This window comes from Calypte anna, chromosome 1 (genome assembly GCF_003957555.1).
Source record: "Calypte anna isolate BGI_N300 chromosome 1, bCalAnn1_v1.p, whole genome shotgun sequence".
Taxonomy (NCBI): domain Eukaryota; kingdom Metazoa; phylum Chordata; class Aves; order Apodiformes; family Trochilidae; genus Calypte; species Calypte anna.
In genome coordinates, this window is record NC_044244.1 from 15,571,914 (window position 1) to 15,597,728 (window position 25,815).

The 25,815-nt window shown below is 42.3% G+C and overlaps 1 protein-coding gene across 1 annotated transcript in view; it reads right to left on the minus strand.

Moving 5' to 3' along the window:
• The window catches only part of CELSR1 (cadherin EGF LAG seven-pass G-type receptor 1), a 162,355-nt gene that overhangs the window by 90,107 nt on the left and 46,433 nt on the right, over nt 1-25,815 (minus strand). Inside the window, exon 2 of the mRNA XM_030462972.1 lies at nt 4,186-4,824. Within this exon, the coding sequence (XP_030318832.1) occupies nt 4,186-4,824 (639 nt within the window). The remainder of the gene's footprint in view (nt 1-4,185; nt 4,825-25,815) is intronic.

The following is a 25,815-nucleotide window of genomic DNA, read 5'->3' on the forward strand; positions in this document are numbered from 1 at the left end:
AGGATTTTGGCTGTCACACACCTGTAATCCCACCACTCCAGCAGAGCTGCAGAAGTGTAATCGAGAGTGGAATTTCAGACTCTCTTGCCCAAGATAAAACACTCATTATGTCTACCTTGTCTGCCAGATTTCTCTACTTGAAAGTTGAATTTCTCCCAAATAAATCTCTCTGGCCTGAAAAATGAGAATCCAGTATCAGACTGAGCTGGGAAATTACTATCTGAAGAATGAATATAAGTAAAGATAACACAGAAGCAAATCTTCACATTCATTTCTACTGCTATGTGTTTGCTAGAGCCAAATGCTGAGAACTTACAAAACAATATGAATAGGGACTTCTGGCACGATGCTGTGAAAACAGGTATAATTACCTTCTCATGACACAAAGTCAGAATTCATGGTGGCCAAGTTAGATGTTATGATTTCTCATGACAATGTGGTATCACAGGAGGAAAAATGTATAACATGTAGAAGTTCTCTAATTGATGTATTTGATTACTAGAAGATTTACAACCACTTAAGATTTTTCCATTTCTCCTCTTTCTGAAGTGAAATGCAAGGAGAGATGCAGGGGATATGGGAAACTCTGATGATCTTTTTCACTAGAAATCGCTTCTTTTTAGGGGTTAGGTAGCAAAGGAGGCAGAGAGAATGCCCTGTGCTAAGGAGAACTGTGGGAACTTTAAATATGTTTCTTATTTCAAAGATTGGGGGGGGGGGTTTCTTCTTTGGAGAGCTTTTGTTCTGTGAAAATTAAATTTTACTTTTTGGGAGCACACTGTAGAGGAGAGCAGTTGCAGCAGCTGCTGGGCAGAAGGATGGAGGGCAATGAACTGTGGTGACAGCTGTGGGAGGACCCAGTGATAGCAGGAGGCACCAGCTCACAGCAGGGCAGGAATCACGGGAATTCACACCCAAAAAGTGGCAACTTATTGCTGCAATGGTATATCCTATAGGAGGCATCAGGATGGCACTGGCAGTACAGCTCATTCAGGAGCCACTGTGAAAACCATGCCTCCAAAACCAGCATGGATGACATGATGCATTTGCTTTTCAGGGGTTTTCCCATGGGGTTTACAAACAATTCCACCTCTGTCCACACCTTCACCTACAATTCATCTTAGATGCTTCTGCAGCTCTCAAAGAGACATGAAATAAAGCTGGAAAATTAACACAGACTTTTCACAGTGTTCAAGTTCATTAAATTTGTTTGCTTAACTTAAATTACAGCCTTTAACCCTTCAGCCATACACAGTGCCCTAACATCAATGGCACGATTGTTAGTGTGTACATTGTTCACTTCTCTACACTAACTTGTACATAAAGAAAAGAAGTCAAAAGGTCACTATTCTGAGAAAAACATCATTAAAATACACATCCTTCTTCACTCACGTCTTTACATCACAGGAAGTGAAGCTAATTCCAAATCACCTAAACTAGCCAGTAATCAGGTTTCAGAAATATCTTGCAGAAGCTCAATTTACCTTTGTGCCCGTAACAGAAGACTCCTGAAGACAGAGAAACTTTCATCATGTGTAAATGACTAACAATTACTTCAAAACAAATAGAGGGCTTCAAAGCGGGGGTGGAAAAATGGGGGGAAATTCCATCTGATAAAGATAGGACATAATTATCTTCTACAGGAAATAAATGCTATATTTTTAACAGGTGACCAGCCAGATAAATTCAGTCCAGGGTTACGACTGTGTAGTGATTTATCATCGAGTTGCAGCGTATCTCCCCTGAGAGACGACAGATCTTAGTATTTTCTTGTAATAATTTTTCTATTTGGGATCTTAATTGGGAAATAAAAATATGAGAGCTCACAGAGCAGGCTGCATTTCATGGACTATTGCCATTCATATTTGATCTTTTATAATTAATTCAAAGAATCATAAATACCTCATACTGGTATGTTACTATACCGAGCTAATACCATGGTAACATTTCAGTAATGGCAGAATGTCCCAGCATACTGCTGCTGTTGAAAACAACCTATGCTGTTTCTATATTATATAAAATCTAGATCACTGTAAACAATAAATGTTTAAATCCAAGAGAAAAACACAGCATTATGATTAACAGATACAAATTGAACTTGCAAATGGGTATGAATGTATTTAAAGAAGGACAAAAATCATAGGTAGAATAAAAGTTCTTAAGGGAGATTGGGACAAGGTATAATAATGCATCATCATAAAAGATTTCTGGTAATAGATTACTTGTTGATAACATTTTCCACCTTGTTCTGTAAATGGGATGAAAATCAACCCACTAATGACCACCATATGGGGGTGAGTCAGGTCTGAAGAAAAAAACATTCTCAGGCAGCACGGAGCCTAAAGGCATTAATATAACATAAAACAACCACAGAGTACAAACTAAATTTCTGCTTCATTGATTCAGTAACAAAACAGAAACAGTCAATAATCTTTGTATCCATTTACAAGATATGGGATTCCAGAACCCTGATGATCATGGTTGTGTGTGTTTTCCCCTGGCCAGCCTGAAGAGATTCACCGCTGAATAGCCCTACCAAAGAACAATGTGTTTCACTGAACCGTAGTTAACTCTGAAAACTAAAGATGGCAAGACTATAAGCAGTGCTCACTCCTTAACTTCTGATCACTTTAACATCCTGGCAGCAGGACAGTTAATTTTTAACTCAACAACTATGCACTGAAAATAGAGTTACACATGAAATCTTTGTGTATGAATAATGTGGTGTCTCTCTTCTAAATGTCTAGTGTGTTCTGAATACAGCGTTAATTATTAAACATGTTTATCAATTATTAATATAAGATTATTCACTTTAATGCTAAAATATTATTTAGCCTTTTTCTCCAGAGCTTTCTTGATAGAGCAGGAGAGGCTCAAAATGCGATGCAGGAATGCATGTCATTCCAAAACCTAAGACATGGATAAATTACCTCTATTTACAGGCGTAGCTTTGTTTAAAGAAACTTGCTACTTCTAACTGTTCCTTTTTACAGTATAATAGCACATAAACATGTAGAATGAAATCAACTGCTCATGAAATCTATTTTGTGATGCCCAATGCTGCATATATTTTTCATTAGCTGTATGTATTTTGCATTAACTGTATGTAATGGATAATGGACTTTATAATGTATTTCACTGTGGAAGTCGTACATAAGAAACTTGGCAGGAAAATCTCTCCATCATGAAGACCAAACATGCCAACCACCTCACAGCTCTATCTAGGGCTTCATGAGTCAGGCAAGACTTTAAGCCTTTGGAGGGTCCTGCTGCCTGAAGCTCTGCTTTTATATTGGGGAGCATCTCCTGTCCCCCTTTCTGGGGAAATCCCAGCTCACTTGCCGCTGCCTGACTTCTGGTGTCTTCCACCATTCCATTTTTAATTACAGACCTGAGCCAAAACCCAAGGAAAGTGAAGGAAACTCCTACTTACAGTGCTGGAATCAGCCCAGTGGGTATACAAAAGTATTTGAATTTTTTTTTTACATAGAGACTCAAATGGTCTATGTTTTCAATTTTTTATAGCTTCAGCAGTGAAAGGCACTGGTAACACACCCTCTGCTTCAACGTGTGTTTGTGGGGGTCACAGAAGACACAGCTGAACCTTCAGTATAAATTACAGGTGGAAGCACGTCAGTGCGGAATGCTTAACTGGGTGTGCAATTTCAAATACATAAATAATCTCACTGACTTTGCTGAAGCACCAGAACACATTCATCTGGTTATTCTTCCGTAACTTCTCAAGAGTATTTGAGAAGCAGTGTTTTGATCTTAGCTGTCAAATCCATGATGAGGCAAAGTATGCTCCTCAGCAGGCTGCTGGAGACAGGCCTGGAAGCAGCTCTATCCTTCTGAAGTTTATCTGGACATATACAAAGTGGACCTGACTTTCAGCACCTCCAATAAGTGTGTAATATTGCAGTTTCTTGGGACCTTGAACCATCAACGGCTGTTGGCCCCCTGCATGGCCTGGAGCAACGCATGGTTCCTGCCACCATGCACCACACATACAGGACTTACCCGGAGTGATGTGTGACACTCACAAGCCTCCTCTGAACCAGAAGGCAGCACTGGAAGTTTTTCTCCCTTTGACTAAGAATGTCAGCAATTTCATCTTGACACAGAGCTGGCCTGGTTTATGGTCTAACTTATAAATCATGGGTCAAAGATAAGATAAACACATACCAGTGTAGTCCTCGTAGCATTCACAAGTGTAGCCCCCTTCCCGGCTCCGGCACAGCCCATTGCTCCCACAGGGGTTGGAGTAGCAGAGGTCAATCTCTGTCTCACAGTAGTCACCCGTGAAGCCGGGGGGACACCGGCACCGCAGCCCGTTGATGGGGTGGATGGGTCGGAACAGAACCGTGTTGGAGCTGATGAACGGGGCCGAGCTGTCAAACTTCAGTACAGAGACACACTTCATGTAGTTCTCACAGGGCTCACGCAGGCAGATATTGTCATCAAAGGGGAGCACCCTCTGTGTGGAAATCATGGTCAACAGGGTCCTGTTGAGGTAGATCTGTTCCTGGAGGTCCTCGGAGGGGAAAAACTTGTTTCGAATGCCACCAGGGAGCAAAGCTGAGAAGGTCACATTCAGAATATTGGAGCTGACATCTGTGTCATTCTGGATGTTGAAAACAAAGATGCCATCCTTGGTGGTAGACAGCACTGTTGCCACCCCCTCCACAAACAGGGACAGGAGAGGAGAAAGAAATCTCTCCTGGGACATATTCTCCAGCCGCACCGTGATACTGTTGGTGAGCATGTCATCTGTGATGATGGTGACACGCAGGGTACAGACTGCTGTGACACTGTGGACACCATCTGAAGGAAGAGAGAAAGATAACAGAGACGTCAGAGAGCAGGATTCAAACTACCGATAAGGAGGCTCCCAGAGTCTCCTGGAAAGAGAAAAGGCATGTGAGCCAATTCAAGGCACTGGGATTGGAGAGGAAAATGTATCCACTTTCTGCAGTGATAACCAATTATCAATGCCTTTGCTCAGAAAAACAATCAACTCAAAGGACTAGAGACGTCTTGAAGAGCCCAGAACACCTGGAAAACATCCCAGGCAAATGTCTGGCAAGGGCTGGTGAACAAATGGACAGCCTGAGAATCCCAGGATGGCCAAGGTGAAGCCAAGGGGAAGGGGCCTCTCATAGCAGCTGAAATGATCTTGATAAAAGTCACTGCTAGTCTACAACTGGTGCTGGCAGATGGTCATTTTGCACAGCACAACATCAAAATTGTCTACTCCAGGCACAGTGTCAGGATTAAGGACAGATAGAGCAATGCACAAAGAATTATGACCAGGGTGTTAGATAAAAGTCACCTCAAGAAACAAGTCTTCACTTTTAAACAACTGAACTTCATTCCTCACACATAACTTCTTCAAAAAATTTATGAAAATATGAAAAAAGTATTTAAAGTAATGAAATAACATCTGTAGGGAAAAGCAGATACTTAGAACATCTTCCATTTTACCCTTCCCTTAAAGCATTTCTGCTATTGTTGTGGCTAAAACCCATAAATATACAAATAGAGCACGAATACCTGACACTGGACTGAGAGATGCCACTGTCAAATCTCAGTAAACCCTGAGGCTGACAGTAGTGCTGTGAATAACAAACTTTAGAGCACTCTAACATTATGAAGTATAATTTTGACACAGCGACTGCTATAATTAATCCAAATTCAATATGATCATGGAATGGGAAGTTGTGTCATCACTGAAACCAAGCCACTTAGTTTAATTCTGTCTCCTTGCAAACATTAAGGACTCACAAAGAAAATACAGATCACATTACAGAAAATATCTTTAGTAGTACAGCAGCATATAGAAATCCCAGAAGAGATCAAGACTGACTTCTGATAGGAAATGTTCCTTCTCAAAGATCTCATAGCATAAATGAACAACAAGAAATGGAAGAGACTTCATCTCATGAGAGATGAACTGGTTTGAGTGGCCAACATCAGGCTCACAGAGGGCCTTAGAACTGAATCCAGTCCCCCCACGTCCCAGCTTAGTGCCTCAGTCTTAGCCCAAAGTATCTCAGAAAGAATCATTTCACAAGTGATCTTGTGAAATGATATTACATTTATATCAACTAAATAATAAGGTGCAGAAATGGATTCTGAATAACTCATTGAATCAATGTAAACACAGTGCGAGATCAAAATTCTAATAGATTGCTAAAGTTAACTTTCCTAAGCTTTTATATTACAAAATGAAAGCTTATGACCTATTATGGTCTCTTAGAAAAGGTCTTCCAAGAACAAAAAAATCAGAATGGCTCGTTCCCTATTCTCTGTCACTGCTACACCTTGAGCACTGTTTTGGTTTAAAAAGAAATTTATTGTTGGAAGAGTTATTTCCTCTAAAACCATAGTAGCAGCATAATTAACCAAATGGCTTTTGACTCCCTCATCGTCCTTAGGTTATCTGTAAAAGCTCAGCAGTTCACTTTTGTCCACACCAAAGCAGCTTTTAGGCAAACAGAAAAATCTTTTTTCCCATGCACTATTTAACTACCCCCTAGCTAAAATCACTCAGAAGAAGCAATTATTTGGGGTGATCTGTCTGATGTGCCACTCAGAGGCTCACATGCCACTTTTCACTTTCTCCCAAGTTTGCATAAATCTTTATCTCCCCTTCTTCAGACTCATTCCAGAAGCCTGTATTTTCAGCCTCAACCAAGACCCAAAGCAACTTTTAAAAATGATGGGTGGCCAAAATCCCCAGTGCAATCTCCTCCTCCTGCGTGGTCTATGGATTTCTGGCCAACAGACAATGCAGGATGCACTGTGTTTTCATAAATGACATCCTCAGACTAATTTACCCACTTATGTCAAGTGCAGAGCTTATTTCCCTGAAAGGCTAGAAGCAGAACTATTAGATTTTTTTTCCTGACTGACAGGACAGGGGACTGACATTTGCCTGTTTATCCCATAGGATGCCTGAACTATTTTGCTATTTGTTGCACAATATGCTACAGAAGTTCTCTCATACCAGCGAGAATGCTGGACAATGGGTCCTTTTCTTAAGAAAACACTATGATCTACAGCCCATGGTATGTATAGTAAGAAGACAAAATACAATCCACTGTCTGACGACGCACTATAGTCTACAGACTGTCATAATCAATATCAACTGTCACAATATGCAAGAGCTTCCCAGCATTCACAACAGCTATTCTGACACAGTTAATAAATCACTGGAAAAAGCCCGGTGTCAGATACCACACAGCCTCCTTGTTCCACAGGCAGCACAAAAGAAAACCAGCCACAGACATATAGCTGCAAAATGAAGCCAGGCTTTAGAAGCCAGTTCAACTCTGTGCAGCCCTGTTGCAGAGCATTATAAATAAAGAGAGTAAAAAAGGAGCTGAGCATTTGTAGTACAGGCAACAAAAGAGTGGCATAGCTATACAGCCGGCGGGACAAGCACCTCTTTCATATCACCAGCGGGTCTGAGAGCAGCATCACGGGATCTGATCAGCTATTCATCCAGAAATTCGTGGAAAATTGAAACAATCTGTGGTTTTATGGGACAAAGTTAGTGTCTATTCTACTTTCAACAGACAACATTCACTTTGAGGACTGGAACAAGTGCAAAAAAGAAAGTGGAAATGTTGTCCTTGTCTTTATTAGACAAGCTCTATGTACAGAGCAATATGCATGTTCCGAGATTCACAGAAGTACCCCTTGAAAGTTTAAAATGTTTATTGCCAGAAATGTCAGGAAAAAAGTATTAGGAAGTACTGTTTTATGGAGTGGTAAAACTTTATGGCCTTTCACTCTCTGACATGCCTACCATATGCAGCTACCCGATATATACACACCACCAATCTGTTACTCCACCAAAAAGGCTCTAACAATCTGATTTTTCAAGGGTCTTATGACACAGCTCTAAAAAGTCCCTATCATGTTTTGGCAGATGCAAGATGTCTTCAGTCAGGGGTGTGAAACACCCTTCAAGTGATCCTGTACAGGAGAAACTCCAGCTACACTTCACTCTGGAGCAGACCTTTGCACAGATGAAGACAGGCAAGTATGCAAGGCTCATCTGTCACTGGTGCTCGTAGCCATCATCTGCTTGGCTCCAGCAAACCGGCTGGATGCAGGAGTCTTCCTGAAAGAGCTCTAAAAACATGAACCCTGTTGGCAGATGGGACTCACAGGCATCCTGCTAAGATAGGCTTAAGAGGACAACCTGGATCCTAGCAGACCAGGCCATTTCCACCTGGACAGTCTGAGAAAAGGGAAATGCCGGACAGACTGAGCAGAAGACAGGATTCAGTCTGTCCTTTTGCAGGGTTGGTTCCTAAGACTCTTATACCAAAGGCTTTTGTCACTCTGTCCTTGAGTTTCTCTTCTGTAAAGTGGGAATAAATGCACACATATGAATGTTGTGAAGCAATGGGTGCAGCAGCTAAAGTGCTGAGATTCTGGGGTGATGAAGGCAACATAAATATCCTGAACATAAATATCCTGATCCTTTTGAAAGGATCTTTCAAAATGTGTGGCAGCCAAGCTTATTAAAATGAAAAAACCAAACCAGACCAAAAAAACAACCAAAACCAAACCAAAACAAAAAGGTGAAAAGGTTAAAAATTAAAGATTCTTGAGAATGAACACATCAGTGTATGAACAAAGGGGATTCTGAATGGCCAGGCAGGAACTCAGGAGAAGAGGTGTACATTGCAAATGCAGCCCCCACACACTGAATTTATATCCTGGCACTACTACTATATTCATGCTTTCTATGAAAGAGATCTCCAGAAGGTAGAAATCAAAGCAGACTGTTGTCTTTGTGTCATCGTCATTGCTGAACAAGCGTCTTAAAAACAGGACTACTCATCTTCATCCTCTATCAAACCAATTAAAAGATTTAATAGCAAGCACATACTCTGATGCATTACAAAGACAAAAGAAGACAGTAAGGCTGACAAAAGCTTGGGCCTCTCTACAACTCATGAATAACTAAGAATTTATTAGATAGTCACTGTTTCATTGTTTCGCTTTAGGAAAAACCAAATCAAATCTGAAACTTTAACCTCAGCTTTCTGTCTTCCAGCAGTCCATTAAACCAAAGAATTTTATTATCTAGAAATGTAAACAAACATGTCAAAGTTTAACTGAAATGTGTATTTGGCAATGGCAGCACTTAGCCACAAAGGTTATTTTGTTTGTTTTTAAAGTTGGCAGAAATAAAATAATTAACACTTTTTTTGGTTATTATGTACACTTTTTTTGATTATTACATTTGGAAGACTATTATGAAAGCTGCCTATTTTATATACATACTCGAGCATCAGATCTTTCTTTCATAAATATCCCAACCCCTATTTACTCTGATTCTGCTTTATAAAACATCTGGAAATAACAGATGTCAGAGTACATGGCAACCATGCAAACCCCCTGGCTAGCAATATATAGAACAAGGACACTCCATAGGTTCAAATAACCTCTTGCTTCCCAAATGTGCCTCGATCACCCATTGCTTCCGGACAGGATGCCATACTTCCAGACTACTTTCTGCCACCTGAACAGTAGCAGCATGTAATTAGCATCAGCTCACAGAGATGGAGACTGCAGGCAATACTTGGCTGCCTGAGCAGAGCTGGAACTCAAACCATGCTTCACACTGAGCAAACAGCAGCAAAAATCAAACAGCAGCAAAAATAAGCTGATGTCCATAGAAGTTAGAGGTACAGTCGTGTTGGAAAACGGTGAGGGAAAACTAATGCAACCAATATGGTTGATAAACAAGCTTCAACTTTATTGAGCAGTAACTTTCACTTATATAGTGTTTCTGTGACCACACCCCGGCCACCACACAGCAATATAATGTATTATTGGACACCCGGTGTGTTTACCTGTAGCACAGCGAATCCCTGGTGCAGGCAGCACAGAATTATGGGCCGATCTCATTGGCCCCTCAAACATGGGGTTGGGCACGGCAAAGGTGTTACACCCCCTACCTTTCAGGAACATTCGAGAGCATTCTACAACACAGTCCTGCACTAAACTTCTGCTTGCCCCAGGAAGCCTTGCAGTGCTGAGTCCCTTCCTAGCATGTGTGCTTCCACCACCATGGAAACAGATTTAAAATACATAAAATATAAGTGTATCAGTATCACCCCTTCAAACCACTGCTGTAGGCACTACAAAGCTCCATTTCTATGAGCAGAAGTAAGAACTCTCTGAGCAAAGACAAACTCCTTAAAATATTTTCTACATTACTGAGAAGTACAGGAGCTTATAGAGCAGAGAAACTATTGTGAGAGAAAGTAACCAGCACAGAAAACAGCAGGTGGGAACCTAAGTAAAATGCTTTGCCAAAACAGCAGAAAACATTACCAGGAAGAAAAAATACACATATTTGTGAATGTACAGAGACCCTGCCTCAGGGTCTTCTCAGTTAGTGAGCAGCCCCTCTGGAATAGTGTTTTAGGACAGAATCTGTGAACGCCATCCCAGTTTGAGTGCCTCCAGGGCACCTTGGCAAAGGAGGTGGGGACTGGTGCAGGCCTTAGCTCTCTGAAAGGCCTTTGAGATGGGCAGTGGCAAACACCTACCTTGCATCCCTACCTTGCCCCTAAGGAAGATCTGTTGTCGTAAGAACAGATGAAAAAACTAATTTCTCTTTTGCTAGAGAAAAGTGAAATTAAATGGTGCAATAACAGAAAAGTAACATTCATGTGAGATAGACTCCATCACTTCCCTTTTAAAAATCATAAATGTATTGTGTATAAAAGCCTATCACTTCTAGGCACTAATGGATACTGCCAAAGGCTTCCAGCTCTGGGATCAGAAATGCTGCTGGTGAGCAATTCCTCCTTTATATTAAGTTGGATAAAACGACATGGAAATTATACTCCTCAGCCACATGAAGCTTATCTTGCTGCTTTTGCCCCTTCATTGCAGGCTGCCAGTCTCAGCTCTGAGCATTTAAAAGCACTGACTGCAACCACAAGTGGTGGGCTCTGGAAAGCATATATAAAAATAATTACCTATTATTCATACAATGCCAAAGATTCACGTTGGAACCACTGCTCTGAAAACACTGAAGTTTAAGTCTGCTCCAAAACCATTACATCAACAGGAAGAGTCCCATCGACTTCAGTGGGCTTTGCTCCCAGCCAAAATTAGGTCTAAAGCCTAATTCCCTGAGTCCCTGCCAGTGCACTCGAGCACAGCTGCACTCCTGACCTGGCAGCCCCAAACAAGAGCAACCATCTATCTAGGAAAAGCATGAGGGATGAAAGTAAAGACAGCAAGAGCAGAAAGCAAAGAATGAGGGATGACCAGGGCAAGCATGTGGACAGTAGAAGCCCTCTACATGGATTACATGGGCTAAGTTGTAAAGATTGTTAAGTTTTTCCTAAAATCAGGTGTCTGAATCCACACCTCAACACCTTTATATTGTCAGGACATATGAGCAGATGCGGTCCGCTTTTTGCAGATGCTCAGTTTTGAAAACATTGGCCATGGTTGTGCAGCAGCTCTTGAAGAAAAGATTCAGAATGGTCATAGGAAGGGGGAAGAGAAAGATATGTTAGGTGGTATTATGGTGGTATTTTAGATACACAGGGCAAGAAAGAGAAAACAGCTGAGCCCTTGAGGTATGCAAGAACACTGGCAATGGGGCTCGGTCCAGACTGATCTACAAGGGAGGAGAGTGTACCATGAACAGCAGGTCTCTGGGGGAAAAGAAGGTATCTGGGATTAACTAGTACATGGTTCGAAGATTGCTAGTGAATAGACACAGAGTACCTATGTGACTGCACCAGTGATCAGCTCTCCCTGAATTAGCATGAACCACAATACCTCCAGCACTGTCCTGCTGCCACTGTGCCAGCTCAGAGCACACAAGGGGCTGTCCCAGCCCATCCAGTACACAGGGTGTGTACATGAATTGTGGCCATGCCAACTTTGCCAGCTTGCTGCCTGCCCCATGGCTACGGTATCCAGATCTGCATTTGTGAAATGATGCTGAGACCAGTGCAAGCAAAGGATCCCAACAAGTCTGTCCAGACAAGATACCCCCAAGAAAAGCCACCTCTAGGTGCTCACAGGATGAAGACATTCTTAAAAATGCTTCAAGTCAAGCTTTCATGTATTTCTTTTGCAAGACAAGTCATCTCTTCATACTGACAGAAACAGGTATCTGGGACACCTGGGGAAGGTGGATAGTGGGACTTGCAACTTGCAACTTGCAAGACTTCAGGCTTGCAACTTGCAGCAGCTCTCACTCTATGGCCCTCTTGGCAGCATTCACAGAACCAGCTATATCAGACAGCTAAAAAAAGACCCAAGCTGTGGGAGGAAAAACTGGGCATAAAGCAACTGTGAATTCCCACTGTGTTTAAAAGTAAAAGCAATAAACTAATTCTGGGATCAGTATCTTTAATGTAGTCCAGGCTCTTCAGGATTATTTACTCCATACACAATGCTGAAAAGAAAAAAACATACTTCAGGTTGCAGCTTGAACAGGGGATTAAGAACAAATTGATGCCAGTTGGATTGCTTAACACTGTAAAAGATTGCCATTAGCTTTTTTGAAACCAGTGCCTGCAAGCTGAGAATTTTGAAATGTTAATTGGGTTGATAACACTAACTAGTCTGGGGGAGTATTTCCAGACAGTGGGAAGTAGGGCAAGTTAGACTTGCTGGCAGGAATAAGCAATCTTGAATTCTGACTCCAGGAAGGATGAAATGGCACCTAACTTCCCTTAACACCCTCCCACAGCACTGACTTGCTGTTTGGGTAGCTGGTGCACACAGGATATAGTTGCTGTGGGGGATGAGATGCCGGCAGGGATACAGCAGCAGCAAGGCAGGCAGGGCAGGTGGAAACAAGTCCCTGTCCTGAGCAGAAAGCAAAAGAATCAGGTATACTTAGGGAGAAGTACAATATGTGGGAAGATGGTGTGAGCATGCTAACAACCAGCTCCTTCCAGACCATTTTTTTGACAGAGATTTCCCTGCTAGTTAAAACGAAAATTGATTTTCCTTCCCAAGCTCTGCATATTTCCATCAACCTCTCCTGGTTTTCCTTGTTAGCAAGGTCTAACAAGACTCCTCCTCTGCCTGGCCATGCCTGGCAGGAGAGCTGAGTCTGCCCTAATGTCACATGCAGGGCCAACCCCTTGCCTGGCATCACCAGCCCTTGGCTACCCAGGTCCTCATAGGGTGCACAGCCCAGCAGCCCACCCTGCTGCCACTTCTGGGCTGGGCACACAGCAGCTCTTGAACTCCAGTTGAAGAGGCAGCTTTCCATTTCATGCTAATGTCCACAGAGACTGCATGTCTTATGGCACTCATCAGACCTGTTCAGGTGAAAAACCTCACTCCAGATAGCTACACCAGATAGATACACAGACTAGCTGGCTAGGGGCTCTGCTACCTCTAATAAAACTTGATCTCTTTTCATATATAATCAAAGCTATTGCCTAATTACTGTGATAATTTTTTAGCCTCTTTGAACTTTAAAGGGAGAGGGTTTTAATATCATTTACATTTTCATACTAACTTAATGCATAGCTAAATGTCTGCAGCTAAGAGACAGTTTCCCAGCAGGCTTGCACTGCCAGCAGTCACATCTTGCAGTGCACTGCAGTGGTGGCTGCAGTGGCAGGGACAGGCACTGCTGGGCAGGAGGAGATGCCTACCAGCATTGGGGTACACAAAGCCTGGGCACAGGAAGCCAGGTCACCCATTCACTCCCCATCCATGGGCATCTCTACCTTCCCATCTGGAACCAGCTGCAAACAGGATGATAAACAGGTTTCTTAAAGACCCATGAAAGTGCCAGACAAACCTAACTGCAGTCATGGGATGCTCCAGCATTGGTCTTCATTAAGGCACAATCTTCAAATAAATGATGTATTTTGTACAGAATAAGAAAACAGCAGAGTGCTTACCCCAAGAAATGCTTCTACGTCACTAAACCCACTTCAAAAGGGAGCCCCTGGGTCCCCACAAAAGCTTCTGTTCTCCTCAGCTATGCATCCCCAGCAAACATTTCTCACTCGGTCTGATTAAACCAACAACTTCTCCATGGAAGCAAGGGCTCTGCTCAAATCTCTCTCTTTGTAATTTCAAAGCACAAGTGGATAAAAACCTCTTCTGCAGATGGGAAGAATTGCAGTGAGGGCCTGGTTATTTCAAACAAAGAAGCAGCAATAATGAAACATCTTTTCTGCCTGTGTTTGCACGCATACTGCATATTAGTAACTGCAATGGGACCCTTTCAAAACAGCATCAGCAAAACTAAGCCAGTTACATTTTTAAAAATGTCTCCATATTGCCATGTTCCTTTTGCCTGTTCTGCTCCTTGTTGTGACACAGTGAAATCACAGGGACACCTCCTGCTGAAGGAGTTCAGGTTTGCTGTGTCGAGTGGTAAACAAAGGAGGGAACAATGAAAAATGACAATGGTCATATTTTTCTGATGTCATTTCTGTTTATAGCCAAGCTTTCAAAAGAGCTTATGTAGCCACTGAAAGAGTTATTCATATATGCTGGGCAATACAGAAAACTTGCCCTGCTCCCTAAAACTGAAAAATCACTAGAAAAATTCAGCTGTGGTAGCTCAACAGGTTGCTGACTGTGCCAAAGCATGCTTGGGAAACTAGGAGGCTTCTCAGGCATACATGTATTTTGGGTATTTTGTTTGTTCGTTTTTTTTCAGTAGCTTCACTCATAGTAAGGCCATTTGCATTTTATAACAAGGCAAAAAACAGAGGGAAGGACAAGCAGTAATGGCTGTGCATCAGCTCCATATGCATGGGGCACAGGAAAGGTTGGTTCAGCTACTCCCTGCCCCATGAAATTTGAAAATGCTAGGACATGAAGCAGGGCAATCTTCTCATGCTTCATCAAATTTTTTGATGGGAGCAATGACTGGAACAGAGATGCCCCACATGTCCTGCAGGAAAGGTTTCAGACTCTTTGTAACTCTTTTTTCTGTCTTTCTTTCTCAAGTATTCCAGAGTTTTTAAACAAGAATCAAGAGAAGTGATGGGGAGTATCAAGGTCTACCCACCGGCATCCAAAACAAAATACACACATCTCCTGCATTCTGAAGAATTTAGGCTTTCAGTTAACTTTACTCTGTTGGGAATATCTAGAATGAAAAGTAGGTCTGATGAGGTAAGCAGAGTAAGAAGCAAATAAGAAACTTAAGGGAATAAAACTTAAGCAAATAAGAAACTGAAATTTTTAAAAAATTGCTTGCATCATGTGATTAAAATAAAGTAATAAGAACAGAAAGATAAATAAACAAGAAAAAAAATCCCTTACCAAACTTTTGTAGTTTTGGGAAAGACTCACCAGGCATTGGCAATATTTATAGAAAAAAACTTTTTGTACTTTGTCCAGATTATATAGGACACCCACACAATCTTTTAAAAATGCAATGTAAAAACAACAAAAGAACTCAACATCATTAAGCATCTATGTGTCACTTGCCACTGTCAATGAGATCATTGTATTTTCAGTCACATGGGCAATGGAGATGATTCTTGGATCCCTGCCCTTAAAACTAATATGCTGGATATTCATCAAAAAAGACAAAGCCCTTGTTTCCTATTTCTATAGTCCTGCATCCACAGTGGGTATTTTTCTCTCCAAAACTTCTCCGAAGAGAAAATCAACGCCACAGACAAAAATCAGGGGAATGCAGGAGCTTGATTCCTATCACCACACGTCATCCTGGGAAGCCGATGCAGAGAGAAGGCAGGTCAAGTTGTGACAGATTAAAGTGGGTAACACATGAGTGACTCAGAGCCATGGGTGAAATGCAAAAACTACACTGATACTCAGAAAAGATACCATGATCTCAAATGCCTATCTAATGATTTCTATTCAGCCAAGATGTAGAAATAGAATCATATCTACATGATTCACTTCTTTTAGACTGAGGGAAGATTTTCTGCCAGACATTTAGTAAGACACACATCTTGAGGGAAACAGGTATTTTGCATTCTAGGATTAATGCAAGGCTACCCTTGCATTTCCAAAAACAAAAGATTCTTTTTAAAGGAATTTACTGTACTGGATAACAGAAGAAAACACTGGTGCTCTCAATATATCCTTGATCTTGCACAATGGTAGCAGGACAAAAGCAGAAGCATGCCAGCCTAGACTGTGCCCCGCAGTCCCATGTTTGTGGCCAAGGGCAGGGTGACTGTCTTTCCCTTTTGGGCGATGGTTCTTTCCTTCCTACTCTGCCATGGCTGCAGATAATCCAGAGAAGTGGCATTTGGGGAGCTCAGGGTGTCAAACAGCAAGCAGAGGCTCACTACAGGAGAGTGCAAACACCCAGCAGGTATGTGCCCACCACTGAGCTGGGCAAGATGACTCCTTGTGCCACCATTTCCAGGCATCCCATTGAAACTATTGCTCCTACCAGATCACTGGACATTCTAACATCCAGTAGCAAAACTCTGTCTTTCAATTGGTTTAAAACTTCCAGGTGGAAAGCAGGACACATCCAATGAGAAGAGGACATATGGTGACCTTAATGGTGCCATGGAAAAAGCACTTTTTGACTCCCATGCAATAAACTACATATGGAAAAATGCTTCATTATACACTGAGTCTTCTTAAGACTGTTTGTATTGTCTACAGAAGACTAATTAATATATCTCTCTCCTTCATTATAGTAGCAGTGGATTGCTATTAATACCTTTAAAGGCATTATTTTTCATTGGTTTAGTCACATTTTATGGAAAAATAAAGAACACTGACCCTAAGCAAAATATTCTCAGACACCGCCAGTTACCATTCATCCTTAAAATACAAATCATTTAGGGAAAACATGAAAATCCTCATCCCAGGAAACCTTGCCCACACAGTCCCACTGATATCAGCAGAGCCTGAGCACTACAGGATTGCTGGACAGTAAGTTTTCGGCCTGAGTTCCCAAACTGTACTTTGGTGTAACTCCAAGAAAATGTGGCTTCTCCAGAAATCACTGAGTCAGGAGGGTAAGACTTCACCAAGCACTAGAAGAGGTTCTATCACCTTTCCATAAAACACACCAAACCCACACATCAGCAATTTGTGTGCATGCAGTATGGGATAAATATTATCTGTTGAGTAAGTATAAATATTTATTTTTTAAAAAATCCTTTTTCAAATTTTGTACTACACACCACAAAAAGCAGCTGCCTGTAAATCAAGATTTTCTCTGCAAAGACCTTATCTGAATTCCTGCAGGATGCTTCATACTATGGAGTAATTTTCCAAGAGTTCAGATAATTGCAGAAGTTAAGCTAGTAGATAGTATTTGCTGTTTCAGTGTCCAGAGCACGCTTTTTCACCACCTGAGCTCTAGGGCTATCTGTAGACACCATCAGCTCCCTGTACTGTGCCCTTGGTTGCAGCCATTCCTCTCTGGCTGTAATAAAATTACACTTATGCCATGGCTGTAACACAGTGACATCGTTCTCAGAAGAGTATATTTGAGGCATTTACAAAAGTTTTCTCACTTTAAAAAAACTTTGTTAGCTCTGTTTAGATTTAGGCTGGTATTACTGTATTTGGCCAGTGCTGAGCATCTTCAGAAGGAGCTTTCAAAAGGCTGACTGGGTACTAAGTTATAGCACCTGCACCCACTGCACTGGGTTAATAACCCCTGTAAGCATCCCATGGGTCCATGAGAAGATCCCCTTCTCTGCAGGACACACCAAAACCCCCTCTCTGCCTCCAAATCTTGAAGAAATCTGCTGATGTCTGAGATGGCCAAATCCTACCCATGGTGGTCCACAGATGCAGGACCTCACAGCTCTGGATGATCAAAGTATTAATTTCTTTGAATGTCTCACAGGTGGATTCTTGGGAAAGGAAAACAACGGTTCAGGATATGCATGGAAAAAAAAGAGGAAAAAATTCCTCTCTGGGCATGACAGCTGGTGATGGGGAGAAAGGCAAAGCAGCTGCAACTCGGATCAAGAGAGGTTTATAGGTCTGCTAGGGTGCCAGACAGCAGCAGCACAGCATGAGGCAACCTCAGTGGAAAAGAGAGCAAAATTCCCATGAACATGTGCTGGGAAGGGAAACACTTCGGCACGCTCCAGGTCAGAGTCAGCAGAGGCAGAAGGTCTGGGGGCAGCACGGTGGCCAGTGGCGATACCCAGCTGTCACCCAACCCTGCTACACAACTCACCATGCAGACATCACTCCTCATGTCAAATAAACACAGAGCAAGATGTACACAAAAGGATCATGAAAGCTGGCTGCAATGTCTACAGAAAGCTGCTAGTGGAGAAAAAACATTTCTACCAGAAACTTTTCAATATCATGTCACTGGAACAAATATTAATTAACAGAAACATAAATTCCAGTGGGCTTTTCATTTGGAATGACTTAGATAATTTCTACCACCCCATATATATGTTTTTTTTTATATCTGCATATAACCCAAAATCCTGTATGGGTAAAAATGGCCATATAGAGTCCCTGCTCTGGACCTCAAGCTCAGGCTGTCCTGATTACAGTGGACCCCCACGGTTGATAATGAGAGATGAAAGCAGCTCTTCTGCCAAAACGCCCACAAGAGCAGAGAACTGCCCCAGTTTTGTTTTGGTTTGTTTTTGGTTGGTTGGTGTTTTTGGGGGGTTTTTTTGGGGGGGCTTTTGTTGTGGGTTTTTTTTTTGGGGGTGGGGTGTTTCTGCCTTTTCAGCCAAAACCAACTGCTGCATTTGTAGCTACATGGAGATGGAGCAGGGCAGTTCACATGGGTGAGCCACGCTGAGCAGTGAAGCAGAAGCAAACTCCGACTGCATTTCATGGGGGAAGAGCCATTCACAGGCATGAAGCCTGTGGGGTGGGGTGTGTTTAGCCAGACTTGAGCCTACATGACCTCTAACTTACTCTAATTTCATTACAGTAAAATTAAAAGTGCTTCCCCAGTTGCCAAGTACACCTTCTACTTCAGTATAATTTATCATTTTACAAAAAAACACCTTCTAATTAAGGATGGATGTATAATTAAAACTAAAAAAAAAACAAACAAGTGGTGAAATTTCAAAGAATGTTCAATCTTAAAAATAAAATATTCCAGGCCTGACAAAATTCCTAATTTGTTTTTGCGTCTTTTTCAGAGACCTGCTTGGCAAAAACAACTTTTCAGCCTCTCCTACTTAAACCCAGCTCCACCTTGTTACTCCAGGACTGCTGCTGGCTCTATGTTTAATGGCTAAATCCTTTTATATTTGTCTTTAAAAGAGACCCTTGTGAATAGGAAACCGTGATGTGACACCAGGCTCCTGTGCTGGACAACTTAGTCTTTAAAACAGCTCAGGCTCTGTAAAATGACCTCTCTTGACCTGCTTTCTCAGTTGGCTCAAGACATCTCCTGCACGTCATTTCTACAGTGATAAACCCAGGCTTCAGAAAATGCTGTAACAGGTGGTTAAAGTTAGGTCAGCACCCAAAACGAAGAAACACTTTAAGATTACCTACCTGATAAACATTTTTCCCTTGTATCCACACTCATAACCAGAACTAGATTTATTTTTTTTTCCCACAGGTCCATGGTTCATACCCAGGCAATATTTAAAGTCAATAGACAGCATGTTGCAATGGTTAATATACAGCAGCTCTTAACATCTGCTGCATTTTACTGACTGAGAGGGCTGGGAAGTGCAGGATGCTTTGGAGATTGTGGAAATAGAGGGGAACTCCTTGGGCCACTGAGTGCATCTTGTATCTCTCTTTCACAATTGCTTTAACCTGCCAATCAAGTAATGATGGTTCTCTAATTACTTTAAAAGTACTGATCTGACTCAGTGCATGCTGTGCACTGCTGTGTAAGTGGTGGGATTTGAATAATTATACTGTCCTAGAAAATACCTAACAGTAATCCCAAATTACCAGTAGCAGCTGAGTACTGTAGTAAAAAATAACATGGCAAGGACACATAAGCATGAAACACAGAATAGTGTCTATTACCACTGCCTGCTATAAAACCCTGCCCTCTCTCCTCTCTGAGCAGAGAGTAATGCAGTCAGCAGGACTGAACTCAAAACAGTTTCTACCCAAAGTAACCACCCTGTTCTGCAATATCTTTTGGTCTATTGGGCTTACTTCAGATTTGCAAATAGATACCATAAGGCAGAATGTGGCCAAATCACTTTAAAAAGACTGAACTGCTTGAGATACTATGACCTGAGAACCTAATGTGCCATTGCTCTAATTTCTCTTCTTAAAGTATTTGTACCAGTAATCAGAGGTGATCACTGAGCTCCAAACTGCAACTTTAATTAAAGCCAGTTTCTGAAAGCCCTGTCTAGAGGCTAATCCTTCTCTATGCAGCTGCTAGATTTCCAAAGCAGGGCAAGGAGGCAGATGCACATTTGGGGAAGTGAAAATGGTCCAATTGGGCATCCCAAATTGTCACAGAACACCTACTAATATGGTAGCCAACTGCTTCAAATGCAAATTGTCAACAGTCAGTGAAGAATTGGGGAAGAAGCACAAGCAGGGGAAAAACATGAATGATTATATGAAAATTAATCATTCAAGGGTAACTATATATTATGGTTTTGTTCATCAGCCCTTTTCTACAGTGGAGCAGATACGGAATGACCTGCAGAGCTTGTGAAGAAGAAAACTGAGAACTGTAGAAAGTCCTCCACACAAGAGCCCAAATGAGATGGGAAAAAAAGGAGAACTGGCACACCAACAAAAGTAAATATAGTCTTCAAAGCAGTAGTGTAGCTGCTCACTGGATCCTCACAAGCCAGGAGGATTACCATCTCACCGTAGGCATAGTGCATTGAGATCTCTGCACCGTTATGGTCAGCTTCCTCTACTCATGATACATTGCCATCTTCCTCTGCTCTGCCAACACACCAGGGATCCATCTCCCAATACCAGATCTTACAAAATTCATCTCTTTTCATGTGTCGGTACCTTCCTCTACCTCCCAGAGTGGCTACAGAGTCCTCCATCCTATTCTCATGTGAAACTGCCTGCCTAGGATAGCAAGTGAGAGAAAGCACAAGGGACTCAGTCACTGATGCCTCCTTCAGATGCTGCTGTGGATAAGGAATGGTCACAGCTGCAAATCTAGATGTAAATGCACTTGTACATGGCTGACAGTTGGCTTTGCCCTTCTACCATTACTCACCTGGAGTGAACCTGACAAATTTTTACCATCCTCTTCTCAGCACCAAGGAATGGATATCTGTTCTGTATTTGTACATCTTGCTCTGGCTCTCAGCAGGCTTGCAACATACCAGAAGTTAACAGTGACACAGCAGAGGTGTCTCTGCAGTAAAGGATTTGTGGTACCAGGGCATATGTTTGTGAAGAATTTACTGCATAGGCTTAGGGATTGCTCAGACAGACTGAGCTGCAGCTCCCACAGAGAGCACTGCATGGGCGAGAAGACACGCACCCAAAACTCTTCAAGCTCACAGTCACAAAGCAAACATGAGACAGGGGGATAAGAATAGGTAACTGACTGGTGAAGAGCCAGACCTCTGGTCTGTAACAAGGAGAATGGGATGCTATGTTGCCTGCTGGAAGCTAGGGTGGGATTAGCACAATAAATGTACGGAGGAAAAATAACCTGAGGAATACAGAGCAATTTTCTGAGTCACTCTTGCTAAGTAAAACAAAGGAGATGAGCAGCAGGCAAGTCAATGCTTAGTAAGATCATGCTCGGAATGTGAGCCTTAAGAAGCCAAGGGGAAGCCCTCTCTGAGATTGCTCTGGTACCCACTGCAGGTCAGCAGACACTTCACAGTAGCAAAAGGATGCAGGAGTGCCACAGAAATGGACCTGAATTGGCAGAGCTCACAGGTGCTTTCTGCGATGAAAGGTTGGTACTAAGATTAAATGGTCTTAAGCAAAGAGGGTGCTAACCTCCCTGTGTTCACAGCTGACAATTCAGAAGAGCTTCAAGATAAGTGGAAAGAAACAGGGGAGGCACTTGGCTCACAGGTCTCATCACTGGCTCCAGCTATAGCATGAAAGATAAGGTGAATTAATTTATTTTTCTTGCTTCCTAAATATGCATTCTCACTTCTCAATTACGTGCCACAATATACTACAAGAAGCTACGCCACACACTGAACACTGATGGCTGATGTTTGCCTCTGCTGCTATCAGTCCTGCAGTGTGTAAACATCTTCCTAATACACACATACCTCTCAGGTCTACGTAATCAGAGTTTTCCACAAGCCTGGGGGAATGGCTGAATACATGATTCTGCAAATCCAAAACTCTGTTGGCACATTTTGTGGCTTAAAAATCCCTCAAAAGTCAAAATACTAATTAAAAGAGTGAAATATAAGGACTAAGCAACAGCTCCAGTAATGCATGCACACATAATGTAGAGTGTATGGGAAACAAACAAGATATAGTAAAAACGTTAATAAATCATGCAAGTTGTGACCCAGGCAACATCATTAAACACAGAACAATGTCTTGGACCTGCAATAAAGAGAGAGAACAAAGACAGATGTGGAGGGGTGATGCAATACTAGATGTTGCTAACAGAAAAACCCCATGGTAATGCATAAGAATAAGGGGCTGAAACATTATAGAAATGAACAAATGGGATGAAAACTGAAGTAACTGTAAGAGGCAACCGTAGTTGGACGTTGGAAAGAGATCACAGCTCAACATAAACTTATTTGGCTTTTCACACCATGCAAAGTGATAGGAAATTTTAACACACTACACATTTTCACACACTGTAAAAAAAATTTTTTTTTTTTTATTTTGCTTGTAGAGCTACAGAGCAGCTCTATAATACATAGTAGAATCTAATTACAATAAAAGAGACTTGAGAGGTCTTACAAAATAAAGGAAGAATTAGCTGGTAATGCAACAACACAGTTTAGAGCTAGCAGTGAACACAGCAGCCAGCATATTTAAAAGAGATTGGTCAAATACAGCAAGAAAACCTTTAATTCTAGTGATGCTACTATCTGCAGAATTCAATGATTATACAAGTTAATTTAACCTAATAGAAACTTAATTGGTTTCTTAAATAGATTACTTACTGATTTTAATGATTCATCACAAACTTGAATATCTTTAGTGCTTTTTATGTAACTTCCAGTCCCTCTGGAGCTCAGAGATGGCCACAGAATGCCATAGATGTATGTGCCAATCTAACTGGGAGGCCCACACCTACTTATTTGACAGACACCTCCTCTGGCTTCATTTCTGTCCCCTTGCTGCCTGCTGCGGGGCAGCAGATGGGCTTGGTTTCATCAAGTCATCCAGAGAATGTACATTAAACATTTCATCTGGGACTCCTCGCTGAGTGACGGTTTCCCAGCCAACCCAGCTGCCCCACAGCCCAGTGCTGCTCTTCCTCCAGCAGCTCCCACTGTGTGGTGCAGCCCCCCCAGGTACCAGTTTGTTCAGGTCAATTAAACAACCCCATGTCAACGAGCCTTGGGAAAGGATGAGCATCCCCTGCCAGCAAACAACAGAGACTGATGCTCCAGTATTTATTATATTCTGGTTGTTTTCAGAAGAATGTACAGAAGAAGTATTTAGACTGATGGCCCAGAGACAGACACCAAGTGATATTTAGGGATTTTCAAGGTAGGAAATAGCTGGTTTCACTTCTTGATACCTTTGCTTGAAAAAAATACTAAAGTGTTCATGTAAATGAATCCAGAAGCATCAGGCTTCCTAGTTAATCTACTAGATACAATAATAGAAAAATATAATAATGAAATAATAATGAAATAATAGATAGGTTTCTAAAAAGTAAATATTTACTCTACTGCTGATACTTCTCAAGCCAGCCTGTAATGCTTCCAGATTTTAAATTGAATTTACCAATAAAGGGTAAAAAAAATAAAAATGATGCCCACCACAAGCAACACATTTTGCTGTTTTTTTGAGCAGATACACATCACAGTCAGCAGAGCAGAGATCTTCTCCCTTATAGCAAATCACAGTCACCCAAAAGGCTCTAAAATGGGCCACGTGCTCAGTAATACATCGTGCTGCTGCCCTCCCACTGATCTATACAGTTCTCAACCAGGAGAAACTTTCATCTATCCTACCTCTACCTGACAAACTCAGGAGCCTGTTCTTCCTCACGCTATTGCCCTAGAGGAAAAAAATTACAAACCTTGGCTTACTATCCAAGAGGAATTGTTTCAGTGTACCACTCTTCTTTACAGAGCTGAGAGTGAGAAGCTGAAAGGCGATGTGCCTGAGAGTCCCTTTGATAAGAGGCCAGGAACTGACACCAACAACATAATCAGGCCTTCAGACCAGGCATTCACATCTGGGATGACAATCTTCACCTTCCATCTGACAAGAGTATAATCCTATTAAGATGAGACTTGGACAACAGTTTGAGTGCTGCAGCAAAAGACAGATTAAATGAGTTTAATTTAGCTTCTCTCTGGTTTTACTGGTATCCCCAACATCAACTCAGGATTGTGGGGCGGGGGAGATTTTGCACCAAGGGGTTTTCTTGTGAAGGGGTAACTCAGTAACTCTGGGACCTTTTGCATTAAAATTCCAACTATAGAAATTCTGGAGGAAAAAAAAAAGGAGGCTTCTCAAACCTGACCATGGGACTTCACACAGCCTATACAAAAAGACAAACTTTGCATACTAATCCCCAGCTACCTGTCAGGAGGGAGACCAAGGCTGCCCCACACCATGCAGGGTAAGACTGTCCCCAACACCCTATGAGGTGCAGGTTACAGCATCTGAGTGAGGATGCCACCAAGACCTCTTGCCCAGCATTATGTCTGTCAACAGCAGCATCTTCCCAAGCCTCTCACCAGTCTCTTGCATGTTGGGCTCTGCAGGAGCAAGAGGTCATCCAACACAATGAAAAAAAGAACATGAAACATCTGTCCCCAGCTTGTGTTGGCAGGGAGGGAGGAACAGCACAGATTGGGGCTGTCGGGAAACGCACTAACCCCAAAGGAATGAGCAACTCGGCTTCTGCAGCTGATGTCAGCTGCTCCTGACTTCTCCTGCCTCAGGTGAGTTGATTCATGCATTTTATAGCTATGAAGTATGAAAGATGCTATTGTTCCTCGAAGATCCCCACAGGATGTGGCTTCCCTCCAGTTTGGCCCTGTCCTTTCTCCTTACCAATGGGGCCGAACCACAACTTTGTAACCCAGTGCTGCAAGCTTTGGAGAAGCTCATCTCCTGGTTGTTCCAAGACTAACCCATATATTCCTTATCCTGAGTCCAACTAACTGTACCTCTGAGCACACAAGATGCAGAAGAACCTCTGAACACAGATGAGGCTGGCTTCACCAGGTCTTTCAACTCTTTTCCTGATCTGGCTTTTGCTGCCACCCCCACCTTCAAGTTTTCTCACCAGTTTGGTGTGGGTAATGCAGACAGAATATACATTTGCCTCAAGCAAGAAGTTTTTTAGTTCAGATCAGCTGCCTCTGAGTGTAGTAGGTGGTTCTGGTACAAGAATGGGATGCAACCCACAGAACACTGAAATAAGACAACTCTGACAGATAATTATTGGCTGCTTCAAGTCCAGGCCATACATGACCCTTTCTTGACTGCAACAGCTACGATGCTTTGACATGCCACTGCTTTCCTGCCAGGAGCAAGACCATACGTGTGCCTGCAGCTGTTCCAGAGGCTGACTTGGGGCTGAGATGCACAAAGGTCTGTGCTGCTGGAGGTCTCCCCACGGACCTGGTGATCATCCCACAGGACATCCACCAGCCTGGCAGGACACTCTGTGCCTGCCCTTGGACACCCACTCTGTGGGGATCTCTCAAGCCCCAGACAACAGCTGAAATCACAGATGTGCACCGCCAGCCTTCCCAG